A 13482-nucleotide genomic window follows, 5' to 3' on the forward strand; every position below is an offset into this window, starting at 1 on the left:
CAAGCGAAGGCCGGATACACAGCAGTGTGCGTGAGAAAGGGGAGGCTGGTGAGGCGAAAATGGCCAGCAGCTGTAATGAAGATGTAGAGAGGATGGTGTGCACGTTTGAAGTGCTCTCCGCCTACGGCGTACCCACCTGCTACACGCCAGTGGGCACAGACCGAATCGATATATGACTATTTTTTCGTTGGGGTGGAGGGAGGGGCGGACGCTTGTGTAAATATGTGTGCACGAGGACGTATCTATTCCGTGGCGGTGGTCTCCACTCACCGTGTACGTTACTCTCTGTGTGAATGAGGAGAGCTGCTCGCGTCCGAAGAAGCTGAGCGGGGAGTGAAGCTGGTGACGGAGATTCACAGAGTGGATGGGGACCAGTAATGACGACACAGATGCCCAGATAGAAGAAGAGGATAGCGTGGATGTTTGAGGCGACAGCAAAAGAAATGAATGGCAAACGCGGTGGGAGAAAAAGCGCGTCCGGTTTTATAGCGCCACCTCACCGTACAACGGCTACTCTTGGCTTTGGATTCCACTCACGCGTATCGGGGAGACAGGTGGTGGTGCTGTGGTGAGGTGTGTGTATGTGGGGAGGAGGAGGAGGGGGAGCTCACACACCCTTCAAGTATTTTCCTCCCTGTCCCTGAAAGACGACTCGAGAGATTGTGACGCCCCCCCCTCCCCAAACCCTACCACAGCACCACCTGCGCATAAGCTCATCTGCATTTTGGACTTTACAGCCGCGCGCGCGCGCACACACACACACATGATACGCGATTTGTATGAGTGTATTAGTCTGAGGGAGGGAGGGAGGGAGGGGGATGGTGTGTGTGTGTGTGAGGGGGGGGGGGGCACCGCAAAAACGAAGAAAACGAGCGAAGGGGTTCAGACAAGACGTTAAATTCGAAGTGCTGTCACAACACACAGCGTTAAAGAAAGAGAGGCTAAACCGTAAGGAAGCAACACGGATTCCTTTTCCCATCCACCACCACCACCACCGCTCATCACACGCAGAGTTCACTCCACCCTCCCATACACACACACACACACACACATACTTTCACATAGACGAGACGGGTCTGCGGCCTTGCACCTGTGGTGTCAGTGAGTGAGTCACGAGGAGGAGAAAAAAAAATGGGGATGGGCGGTGGGTGGTGCTTGGAAGGGAGAAATGCCGGATTTATTCATTAACATCACACTTTAGCGCACACACACAAACACACATGTATATATACATACATATATATGTGTGTATATATACAACCAACAGATGAACGGACGCGAGCGCCAACCCATCAAACACCCGGCAAAAAAAAAAACAACAACATAAAATTAATAAACGGTTCGATCATTCATCAAGTCGACAAGACGCCAACACTCTCGCCCCGCCCCCACCCCGACACCCCCAAAACCCGTCAACCCCTTCCTTTTTTTTTTCATGTTCACCAATGATGCGCGATGCCACTTCGGACTCGATACACAGGACATGCCTTTCGAGTCGGTGGACAGCACCATATTGCAAAATTATGGCCGATGAAGCAGTCCAAAGCATCGAGAGGGACTCAACAAAATCGGTACTTTCTTTTTAAATTTTTTTTTTGGGGGGCGGGGGCGAGGGCGAGGGCGAGGGCGGGGGTGGGGGCGGGCTAATGCATCTCCTGCGTAGACATACACAGAGGCCTGTCATCAGGAAAAGTTCTTTTCGATGACGTCGCGCAAGACCTGCGGGTCCTGGCCCACTTTGACCAAAGCCGTTCCAACGCGAGGCCGCTCGCCAACCATGATAGCGGAGCTGATGGAGTTCAACTCGTCGCCGACACCTCGCGTCAGGGCGGTGTGCAGGAAGCGCTTTGACGACGCAAAGGTCATCTGGAAGAGCGGACTGGCGCTGTAAGAGATGACGCCGGTGAAGTTGTAGTTCTCCCACACCCCACGGTGCGTTGCTGCATCGGCGACGAGGGTGAGGTGGTGGTAGTCGACAGAATAGCGCTTGAAAAGCTTCTCCAGCTCATCCAAGAGAGATTGGTAGCCGCTCTCCACGCCGAAGGAGGTGCACATGTCGCGGATGTCGGTGGAGCGCGCCTTGTGCAACTTGATGGCGCGTGCGCGAACGGTGAAGAGAGCGAGAAACGCCGTCACGCTCCGGATCGTTGCCGCGCTGCCCTGAAAGACCAATTCCCCGGACGTCGGGTCCTCGGCCTTGCGTGTGTACGAGACAGTGTCAAACTGTGTGAGCCACGATGGGAACGTCTGCTGCACCAGCGCACTCTCGATCACATCCGGGATTACAGCAACTACCTGGTCCGGAGTCTGCAGCACCACATTCACAACGAAGAGATCCTCCGGCAGGGGTGTTACCCCGTCACGGATGGCCGCCTCCCGCAGCAGCGGCGCAATCTCGACGCGGAACTTTTTGCCACCGTAAACGGCGTGCACCGTGGGGAAAGAGTCGTAACTCGCATTCGCAGACGGTGCGGCAGCCGCCTCTCCATTGGCGCCATCATTGCCAAAGCCCCTACACAACAGATTGTTGCCGCTGCCGCCGTCCTCCTCCTCCTCGTTGTCGTTGTCGTTGTCGTTGTCGTCTTCCCTCACTCGGTATTTCTTGTAGAGGGGAACATGCCCACTGCCGCTCTTGCGCAGCCTGGAGCCGTCTACATCGTCCAAGTCACTCGCACTGCTGCCGCTGTCGTCGTCCCCTTCTGGGATCATGTCGTCACGGCCAACCTCACTGCCAGTGGCAGACGGCACCGAGGCGGCCCCGAACGCAGTCGTGTTCATCTGGGTAGACCGTTCATCGTTGTCGTCCTCGTCGTCACTCATGCCACCGCCGCCACCGAGCGCGGCACCGCAGTTATCCATCTGGGAAGAAGGGTCTTGTGTCGTCCCACGCATCAGGCCGCCGGCACCTTCGCGCTCGTCCTTGGAGCGGCCCCGCAGCACTGCCACCACCTGCCGTGCAAAGCTCTTCAGTGCTTGTAAAAAGGAGTGGAGGTGTTCCGTGCTCGACATGCACATGGCCTGTTGTTTGCTCAAAAGGAGTCGCTTGGAAAAAAGGAGCGCCACTGTCACCTGTGTGCCCTCTGCACCCCGGGTGACATGGTAGTGATACCCCGGCGTCGTGTACGCCCTCGCCACCGGACGACCGCCGTCGGCGCTTGAGGCTGCGGCTGCGGCAGCAGCGTCAGCAACAGTTACGCGGGCCAGGCAGTCTGTCAGTCGCTTCGATACGCCGGCCTGCAGAATACGAGAAATCGCCTCCTCGTCCACTTCCCTTGCTTTCTCTACAGGCACCACCACGGCCACCTTCTGCACAGAGGCGTAGATAAGCAGCTCACGCAGTCGGGGAATACCCTCGGTCACGTGCGTCACGGTCGACCCGGCGCTGTGGAACGTGTTGAGCGTCATCTGCGTCGATGGCTCACCCGCCGCCTGAGCCGCCAGCAGGCCGACTGGCTCACCAGCGTCGCAGTACGCACGCACTCGGCGTCGCGCTGTCAACTCCGTCATCACGTCGCGGTAGTACCGGATGCTCTCCTCGCGCTTCTCGCGCAGCTTCTCGTTCACAACGCCATTCCTGGCCCACCGTGCAACTTGCGATACTTTCTTGAAGAGTGGGTACTGCGCCTTCTCCAAGTAAGCCTCAAGGCTAGCCTTGTACTGTGCGGGGAGTGGGTTCTGCTGCGCCTCTGCCTCGAGTAGAGCACGCTGCGCTGCCCGCATCGCTGCAGCCGCCTCGCCGCCGCGGTCGCGCTTGCCGTGACTGTTGTGCGACGCAGCCTCCTCAGCCTCCTCCTCACCTGTCATCACGCCCGTGTTCACGTTCATCTTGCGACCAAAGTCGATGCAGTTCTCTTTGACCACCCCCCATGCCTGTAGGGAGGACGTACGCATCGGGTCAAGCCCATCACCTCCGTACAGGAACTGTATCACGCTACCGTTGGCGTCGCGCACGGAGTGATCCCACTGGACCACGAGACTTTCAAGGCCCTTGATGAGGCACCTCTGCAGGTGACCGGAGCGGGAGGTCTTGACGGCCGTGTCGATGAGCCCATCGCGACCGGCCATGGCGTGGATGGTGTACTCTGCCGGCCGAATGCCGGAGGTAAAGCGACCAATCGCGTAGCCCAGCGAACGGGCCCGCTTCTCCGCGACGAAGAACGGCGGCAGTGTCTTTCCCGAATTCATGCGCTTCACTCGGCGTCCGTCGAAGAGCTGCTGGCCCAGGCCGAGAGACATCTGTATGGCGTTTGTGTTGCTGCCTTTGGCACCCGACATTGTCATGTTGAGCAGCTGATTGTGCGGGAAGGGGCGTAGCATGCGTCCTGGGACGAATTCCTTCTGGATGTTGGTTGCCATTTGCATAATCGACAGCATTACCTTCGTCTCGTCGTCGGGGAGGCTGAGGGGAGCGTTGTCCAGCTCACGCAGAAGCAAGGTGCGTCGCTCCTCCTGTAAGAGCATCATGTCATCCATGCCCATGGAGAAGCCTTCACGCTGCAGGCTCATCGAGAGCACGCGACCGAGCGCGCCAAAGAGCTCGCCGACCTTGTGCGGCCCGTAAATCTCATGAATAACGTGCACAACAGAGAGGTTGCTGGAGCCGAGCTGGTTCTTGCACAGGATGCCAGTGATGAGCTCACTCTCGAAGAACTGCACGTGCCCGTCCTCCATACATTTGCTCGATGCCGAGACGAGATCACCGGTGAAGGGGTCGGTGGTCGTGTAGGTGCTTGGCTGGATGAGGGAGGTACCGTGCATGCTGACGCCGTTGCTCTTCGGCACGCCGACAGGGCTCTCCACCACCCCGGTCACGTAGTGCACAATCACAGAGATGAGCTGCTTGCCCGTCCACAGAGGGCGCGGCTTCAGCACCGCGGGCGTCGGTATCAACTTTGTCAGCGTTGCGTGCGCGCTGAGTGGATTGCCGTGCTTCTGCATGTATGGCGCGATGCCGTTATACACCAACTGAACGAAGGTGTCACGGGGCAGGAATTTGTCTCGGAGCGTCAACAACACACCAGCGACCACGTGATCCTGAATGAAGCCGCGGATCGGCTTGCCAGACGTGGGGACGAGGTAGTTGAGGTTGGCGTCCATCAGACACTCGAGTTCCGCCTTCGCCTCGAGGCTCTGCACGACATGGATGTTCATCTCATCGCCGTCGAAGTCGGCGTTGTACGAGCTGCCGTTGACGTAGTGGAAGCGGAGTGTCTTCAGCCCGGAGAGAACCTTGGCGCGGTAGGCCATCATAGACACCTTGTGCAGGGTCGGCTGGCGATTGAAGATGAGGTAGTCACCGTCTAGGATGTGCCGGTGTACCGTGAGAGAGCCGTTCTGTGCCATCGCAAAGTACTTCATGGCGTGCTGCCGCCGAATCAGCTCCGGCACGTGCAGGTCCACGAAGCGCGTCTCGCCGCTTGGCATGCCGATTTCCAAGTGCGTAGCTCCAGGGTACACATCTGGACCGTTCATGACACAGCGCTTGAGGAAAACCATCCGCGCTGGTGAGTAGCCGCTGACGAGCTCAGGGAATGTCAGCGCGCGGGCGAAGGGGCGGGGGAGCAGCACCTCGTTCGGCTCCAAGAGGTAGTCGGGTGAAATAACGCTACGACAGGCCTGGTTCACACGCTTCCCCATCATGTGCATGCGGAACAGACCCTCCTTCTTCGCAAAGCTCTCCAGCACACTCGTGTATACCTCCGTCACCTTGGCCTGCAGGTTCCGTAGGTTGTGCTCCTGGGCAATTTCTTGGGCCGCGCTGACGAGGTTTCGCTCCGGAGTCGAGTTGTTTGCTAGGACGTAGTACGCCTCGATTTGCTCGACAAACTGGAGGACGTCAGACAGAGCACGTGTGCCGGGGTCGGGGACGATGGCACCGGACTCGGAGATCTGCACACCCGAGGACAGGCGCAGCGGGAGCGGCGGCACAAGCAGCTTGTCCACAAAGAAAACTTTGTAGTAATACATCGGCGGAAGCGGGCAGGTGTAGGACATATTTAAAGTGGCCTCGCCGAGGTGGGGGAAGAGGACAGCCAGAATGACGGACTCGCGCTGGCAGAGCTGCTTGATGTGTTCCCGAACCCACGACGTGCGGAAGTACGTATGGCTGCGCCCCTGGCGGTCGTTCATCTCTGCCCACTCTCGCAACTGCGTAATCGTCAGCCCACCATTCGCCACATTGAAGTCGGCGTTCTTCTTGTTGAAGAAAAAGAAGAGATGTCCATTCTTTGTTGTGATGCGGGGTGAGATATTTTGACAGTGCGCACACACGTTGCCATACTCGCGGAAGCTGCGCAGTGCCCGTTTGCAGATCTCGTTGCGGACGTCCAGGACCGGTTTGCTGAAGCCTTCTGCGGTGCCATTCACTGTCGACGTCCCATCAAGAGCACCGGCACCCGCATTTTCGCTGCCGTGTGCATCGGCATCACTTGCCGCACCCCTCTCCAGGGGCGGCGCAGCGGCGCCACGGCGGCGCAGCAACATGTTGACGTGATCCAGCATGAGGGGGATGTCGTTGATAACCGTCTCGTTAGCGTCACGGCGGCGTCGACTGCGCATTTCCTGTCCGTGCGCGTTCGCCACCATGTTGAGGAACCGCAATGCCTCGCCAACCAGGCCGTTATCGACGAGCCGCAGCGCCTGTTGGTAGCGCATCACATCGAACTCGGGCACACGAAAACGGTGGCAAAAGAAGCACTCAGCCTGAAGCAGCTGCTCCACCTCTTGAACAAGATGTGGGTTAATGACGCTGAGACGCTCGTGAGACCGGTTCGGGTCGTTCGGGTGGCGACGCGGCATACTGATGTACCCATAGTGACCTTGGCAGCGCTCGTTGCCATATTTGGAATTGAGCGTATTACAACACGTCGTGCACGCCTGTGGGGGAAAAGTGCGTGCGTCGAAGTTGCCCATCCGCGTGTCGTAGAATGTGGCGTGCGTGCCATCCCGCCGCACAGCCGGTGTCCACGGCGCGAGTCGATCTTCCTGCCCGCACCGCACGCGCACCTCCACAAAGGCGAGGCGTGCCATGTCCTCGGAGGTCATGAGGGAAAGGGAAACACCACCCTTACGCTCGTGGACGGTGCGCGTGCGCAGATCGCCCACGTATGCATGAAAAGGAAATGCGGTGGTGAGGGACATTTGGCTGAGAGGGAGTTGGGAGTTGGGGGGGGGGGGGGGGGGGAGGATCCCGTCGGTCTCTGTTAAAAATATACCTCCCCCGTCCTCCTTTGCGTGATTAATCGCTTGTTAAAAAAACAAAGAGAGAGAGAGAAAGGATCAGACACACGGGGCTCAAGAGAAGAAACAAAGGGGCGATGCGCAAAGCAGCAAATGCGTGTCGCCACAAATACAGACACACACATGCACGCCCAGAACACACACACACACACACACCTGCACGAGTTGTACTGGGTGCGTGTGTGTAGGATATGAGAAAGAGGAAGGTGCCGTATTACGGTGTAAAGGGAAGGCAGACGGCATAGAGACGAGAGGGAGGAGTGGAGCAGTGTTAAGAAATAGCGCTGAGAGGCGCTGTCACACACACACACACACACAACGCGGAAGTGCGAGGGTACCGCACGCATTACAGTGTCACGTGTGTTCGGTGGACAGGAGCCTAGGCAGGGATCAGAGAAGGCGAGAAAAGGGCGGTGACGGGTGATGAAGAGGGGAGGCTGTAAGGTGGTGGCCAGGTAAGCGGGTGTGCGGTTCAATACCCACTCATCCACCATACAAAAAACATATGCACATCCCCGCGTAAACTCCATCAGTCGCGTGCCCTCCATTTCCTTCCCCCCCCTTATCTGAGTACGCATGCCGTTATACGATGCCCCCTCCCCTCACTCACACCAGCAATACAAATGAGGAAGGGGGGGCACGTTCCATGAGAACATTTTGGTCGAGCTTTCACTTTTCTTGCGATCGTCTTTCTGACACATCCTGTGTACAACACAGTTTACATGAATATACACCGAAGCATGCACACACATACCGACGTACAGGTTGACTCACCCCCTCAAAAAATACAAACATACACATGCACACACATACAAACATACACATACACACACATACAAACATACACATGCACACACATACAAACATACACACACATACAAACATACACATGCACACACATACAAACATACATACACATACAAACATACACATGCACACACATACAAACATACACATACACACCGGGAGAAACCCCAGAGGAGATCTGCCCCCTTCCCCCCCCCTCACGTGTGGAAGAAACGCTAAACAAAAAGGTCCACACAAACGGAGGTCAGGCTGAGATGAGCGGGGGGGGAGGGGGGAGGGGAGGGAGGGAGGGGGGGGGGGGCGGAACTGGCGAGACTATCGGCAGGCTTCCCTGCACACAAACAGAAAAAAAAAGACCACACATGCCTCGAGTCTGTTTTCGTGCCCTCCCTCCTTCCCCCTTCTTTACTCTTCAGAGTTGTCTCTTTTCTCGGGATTACAGTCCTACAGACCTCCAACTAATGCAAGTCTACTCTGATTCGTTAGTAGTCGGTACCCTCAAGCACCGCCCAAGAGGGGTAACGGTAGCCGCCGAGCGCGTCCTTGAGGGCGATTGCTACACTGATGCACAGCTCATCCTGGTGTGTTGCCGAGACCACCTGCACGCCCTTGGGGAGATGAAAATCGTGCGGCAGCTGCGCGGAGCGTTCCTCGTGGATGGAGAGGCTCTTGTGGCGGTTGGCCATGATAGCACCAGGCCAAATAGGGCACGCGGTCGCCGGGAGCTGTAGGACGTTGAAGGCGGCGGTGTACTGGAACTGGAATGGGTTCCAGAGCGGGAAGTGATGGCGCGGCGCGGCTGACGGGAAAGTGGGGGCGATAATCACGCCGTCGACCGCCAGGAGCGACTCCAGCCCATTCTTGAAGGAGAGCAGCCCATCATCGCGGTCGGTCGTCAGCCATCGCGGCATGGCCATTACCGCTGTCTCCATCAAGCACAACACGATGGCGGGCAGGGTGTGATGCGAGCGACCGAAGAGCCAACGCACGGCCTCCGCGCACCAGTTGACGCCTCCCGCGTGTCCTTGTGACATGCACCAGCTAAACTTCGACTCCGTCGGATCCTTGGTGAGCACCGACGCCCACATGGGCAAAATACGCGCAAACGGCCGAAACTCCGGCAGGACAACACCACCGGTTGAACGCGACGGCGTTCGGACGTTGATGTACGTCACCTGGGCGTTGTAGCGTTCACGAAGCGCCTCTGCCGCGGCGTGGACCGCCTCGATCTCACTTTCCGAGACGTGGATAAAAGGGAGGCCGTAATCCTCTAGAGCAAAAATGCGCAGCGGGTGATGACGGAGGTCCAACACCTTCTCGAGCGGCGCACACGGCGGGTACAAAATCGGGTCGAGCCCGAACCCACCACGTGCAGCAATTTTTGACAGCGGTATGAGGTCCTCCGGAAAGCGGCAGATGGGCCCGGTGGCCATGTAATGGTTTGCGGATGTCTTGGCGCCTGGATGCTGGCCAACGTTGGAGATGTAGTGGGGACTTGCCTTGTGCCCATACACGCCATTGAAGAAGGCCGGCATGCGGATGGAGCCGCCAATATCGCTGCCGAGACTGAAGGTGGAGAAGGCGGCGCCGGCAGCGGCCCCCTCGCCACCGCTGCTGCCACCCACAAGGCACCGAGTATCGTAAGGGTTGCTGCTGATGCCGTACATGTAGTTAGAGCTCTCATACCACATGCACAGCTCACTGGTGTTGGTGACACCGAGGATGATAGCACCGGCGTCGCGCAGGTTTTTGACGACGGGGCTGTCGGTGGCAGAGATTATCTCACGACGATTCGGGTTACCGGATGTGTTAGGGCAGCCACGGCACTCCATGCACTCCTTAATGGTGCACGGGACGCCGAGGAGCCAGCTCGGCATCCGCTTCGGGTCCTTGTGGACCCGCCACGCATCCCAGACCCGATCTGATTCAATTGCCGCCTTCAAGGCTTCGTCGAAGCAGTCAAACACCAGCGCGTTTATATACGGGTTTACAGCTTTGATGTGCTCAATGAAAGTACGAACAACCTCGACGCAGCTGAGCCGTCCCTCTCGGTAAGCTCTGCTAAGTTCTACTGCGGAGAGCTGCTGACAGTACGCGATGGGCATCGGGGGAACCTGTCGCGATGTGCGTGGCCCAGCCTGCATGAAAGCATGTATCCACCAGTTGCACAGACCACAGACAGCCACTCCATACGTGAGGAGGCCCAGGAAGTAGCCAAGGCTAAAGGCCAACACCGCGCCGAGAGCGATGACCAATCCCAAAAAGATCTTGAGCTTTGTCATTATGATCTCCAGTAATTGAGGATGAGGAGGATGATAATAAAATGAGATCCAAGAAGGGTGAAAAAAAAAAGTTGCGTGGTTCGATAAGCAAACCCCAGCAAAATACGAATATACATGCAGCGGGGCACCAGACGCTCACTCAAGCCCCCCCCAAAAAAAAGACGCACACGGGGGACACACAGTTGGTGTGTTTGTGTGTAAATAAAGGGGAGGGATGGTCCTATACTCCTGCTGCTGAAGCGGATGTCCTTGCCTGCGCCCCCCCGAAAAAAAAAAAAACAAGAATTGTGTGAAGCCCTTTCACCGCGCTAAACAAGTAGGGCACCGATACGCGCTCACCCCCGCCAGCCAAGACACCAGCCAAGTGGAATCAGCAAGTAGAGGAAGGAAGGGAGGGAGGGAGGGAGGGAGGGGGTTGGTTAAGGATCGAAATAGAAGGATGTGTGAGATTGACCAAAAGCAAACAACGAAAACGATGAGGAGAGAGAAAGAGGGAGAGAAGACAGCGCGGCAGGATAACCGCACTATCGCTTTGTGTCTCTGTGTACGTGCGTGCGTGCGTGTGTGTGTGTGTGTGTGCGTGTGTGTGTGGTAGTTGGAGGAGGGGAAGATTGAGAAGTAGAGGAGGGGTAAAATCTAGAAAAAGGAGGGAGAACCACTAAACAGCACGCAAGTCAGCGATACAAGGGAAAGGGGGGGGAGAGGAGAGAAAATGGGTAGGAGGGCAACAACGAAAAAAATAAAAAATAAACGTTCACATAGAATTGTGATAAAAATTAAGGTATGTCAAGAAGGGGGAGGAGGAGAGAGCTAAAATATGAACATGAGAAGTCGGCATGCGATCTCCCCCTTTTTTCGTGTGCTTTGTTCGTGTACGTGAGTGTTCGGCGCGACTTTCGAAGAACCGTTTTTTGTGGACCGTGGCGGTGCGTGTGCGCGTGTGTCATAGTGATGAGAGGTAGGGAGGGGATAATGAAAGCCGAGGGGTAGGAGAGCGGTCCTAGGGACGGCACCTGTCAATGACCATGAGGAAAAGAAGGCACATGATGGTTACTGGGTTTAATACAATGGTGGATACGTGGACATGGCAAACTTGGGCATGTTGGCCCCCTCCCCTTCTCTCCCCCCCCTCGCACCCCACCCTCTATTCTTTCCCTCGTTGTCCTTGCCTTGCTGCTGAGTCACTGACAAACGAGGTGCAACCGAGGACGGATAGCCGATGCCTGCGCGTGTGGACGGACTAGAGAGCAGCTCCCATTCGCATGACTGCGAGAATGAAGTGTTGCGTGTGTGTGTTTATCTTTCTTCTCCCTTCCCTCCACTTCCAACATGCCGAGCATCAGTGGGCAGGCAAGCAACCCTGACAGGATTGGAGCGAAGTAGACATTCATAGGTGCGCCACACACACGCACCCGCGCTGTTACGGGGGGGGGGGGTGGCGCGGGTACCACTGAAGGGAAACAAACACACAAACAGAAGGGAAAAAGTGGAAGTGGCAACACAGAGATGTGTGGTCACTTCCAGATTCCCATGTCAGCACTCAATGTGAGCGTGTGGGGTCTGAGAGTCTCCTTGTCTTGGGCAAGAACATTCATGGCAACAAATAGGAAAGTGAGCTGCACAGCAGGTAATGTCGGTAGTCGAGAAAGACAGTGAAAGAGAGAGAATAGGATAAAGAACAACGCCCCAAACAGGAGCACAAGAAAAACTCGTGTGAGAAAGATGTGAAGTCGTTCGTTACGCGGTGCCCCTTCCCTTTTTTTCCATCACGTTCTGCCTGCCTGTCTGCCTGCCTGCCGCCCCCCCCCCCCTAGCACCATCACCACAAGAAATACATTACCTTCCCCTGATGCAGTGACACAAACTAAAGCCAGATATCAACGGCGACAAGGCACATGAATGCCCTCCCCCCCAAAAAAAAAGCCAGCATCAACACACCACAGAAATAACCGTGGAAGGAGGGGGAGGGAGAGAGAACGCCTACACGTGTGCGTGTGTATGTGTGTCGACAGCGATTTCACAACAATGAAGAGACCCCTCCCCAGACACAGAAAAGGATGAGCATGTTAGATCTGATTCATAACAGCAGAGTTAAAAGAAACCGAAAAGGGGGGGCGAGTGAGAAAGGAGGAGGAGGCACTCCTGTGGACACATCTCATCACATCCATATTTACTGTGGTGAATTAAACGCCAGCATGGCTCAAAAAAGCGGTCCTGTGAGCCCCTCGAGAGTTCGCTATCCTCATCTATCGGGGCCTTCATTGAAGCCCCTCGCGCCTCTGCCCTTGTTTACTGCATGTACAACTTGCCACACACTTTTAAACCAACGCAGGATTCGCCTTCTCGGCCTCGCCACTGGTGAGCATGATCCGCTCAAGACCCGGCTTACGGCGATGCAACCCTTTCACATGCTTGAAGGGGATAGCGAGGAGGTTTAACCCCCGCAACGTGACCTCGCCGTCTTTGAAGACGCGCTGTTCGATAGCGGCCTGCAGCAGCAGGTCACCACTACCCTCGTAGGCTATGAGGGTACCCACAATGACGCGGCCGTCTGACAGCTCAACGCGCAGCTCATGGCCGAGGAAGGGGTGTACCTCAGCACCATCAGCGGCGGTGGCGTGTGCTTTGCCGTTGGCTGCCATGAGTGTGTGTGTGTGTGTGTGTGTGTGTGTGTTGTGTATTCTCAGGGAGAGTCAGAGCTTCTGTTTTCTTCTCACTTCGTTTGAGTAGAACCCCGAATCACTTCACTTGGTGATGCAGGGGGTGCGCACATTGTTGCAGATACAAGTGTATGAATGGGTGAACACCATGTAGGGGAGAGCAGACAAACACGAAGTGGCGGGGGGGGGGGGTTGGAAGAGGAGGTGGGAGGGCTGCGTGAAAACTACTCGTGCACTGTATGCATACAAGTGCGAAAAAAAAGGAAGAGCCCCCCTTTTTGGTTCTCTTTGTCCTGCTTCGCAACAACTTGCTGATACACCACCGTGCGCATGCGAGTTGTTTACATATTTTGTATTTTCAAGGCGGAAGAGAGGAGGAAGAGGGGGGGGGAGCTGTTGCCAAATCTGGCAGTCAGCCCACGTGCGCCACCGAGTTTGTTACTCTTCTCCTCGCAGCTCGCTGTCACGCGGGAAGGGGGATGGGGGGAGGTGGG

General features: G+C 56.5%; 3 protein-coding genes across 3 annotated transcripts; all 3 read right to left on the bottom strand.

Annotated features, from left to right (window-relative positions):
- Positions 1-1683: 1683 nt before the first annotated feature.
- Positions 1684-7140, bottom strand: JKF63_05344 (uncharacterized protein; the record flags this gene model as incomplete). The annotated part of the gene is made up of 1 exon (XM_067901307.1): positions 1684-7140. The coding sequence occupies one exon, from the start codon at positions 7138-7140 to the stop codon at positions 1684-1686; it is 5457 nt and encodes a 1818-aa protein (XP_067758309.1).
- Positions 7141-8528: 1388 nt separating this feature from the next.
- On the bottom strand, positions 8529-10328 carry JKF63_05345 (uncharacterized protein; the record flags this gene model as incomplete). Its single annotated transcript, XM_067901308.1, has 1 exon — positions 8529-10328. One exon carries the CDS (start codon positions 10326-10328, stop codon positions 8529-8531), a length of 1800 nt encoding a protein of 599 aa, XP_067758310.1.
- Positions 10329-12646: 2318 nt separating this feature from the next.
- Positions 12647-12970, bottom strand: JKF63_05346 (uncharacterized protein; the record flags this gene model as incomplete). The annotated part of the gene is made up of 1 exon (XM_067901309.1): positions 12647-12970. The coding sequence occupies one exon, from the start codon at positions 12968-12970 to the stop codon at positions 12647-12649; it is 324 nt and encodes a 107-aa protein (XP_067758311.1).
- Between the last annotated feature and the right edge of the window lie 512 nt (positions 12971-13482).

The sequence above is a fragment of the Porcisia hertigi genome, chromosome 16 (genome assembly GCF_017918235.1).
Source record: "Porcisia hertigi strain C119 chromosome 16, whole genome shotgun sequence".
NCBI lineage: Eukaryota > Euglenozoa > Kinetoplastea > Trypanosomatida > Trypanosomatidae > Porcisia > Porcisia hertigi.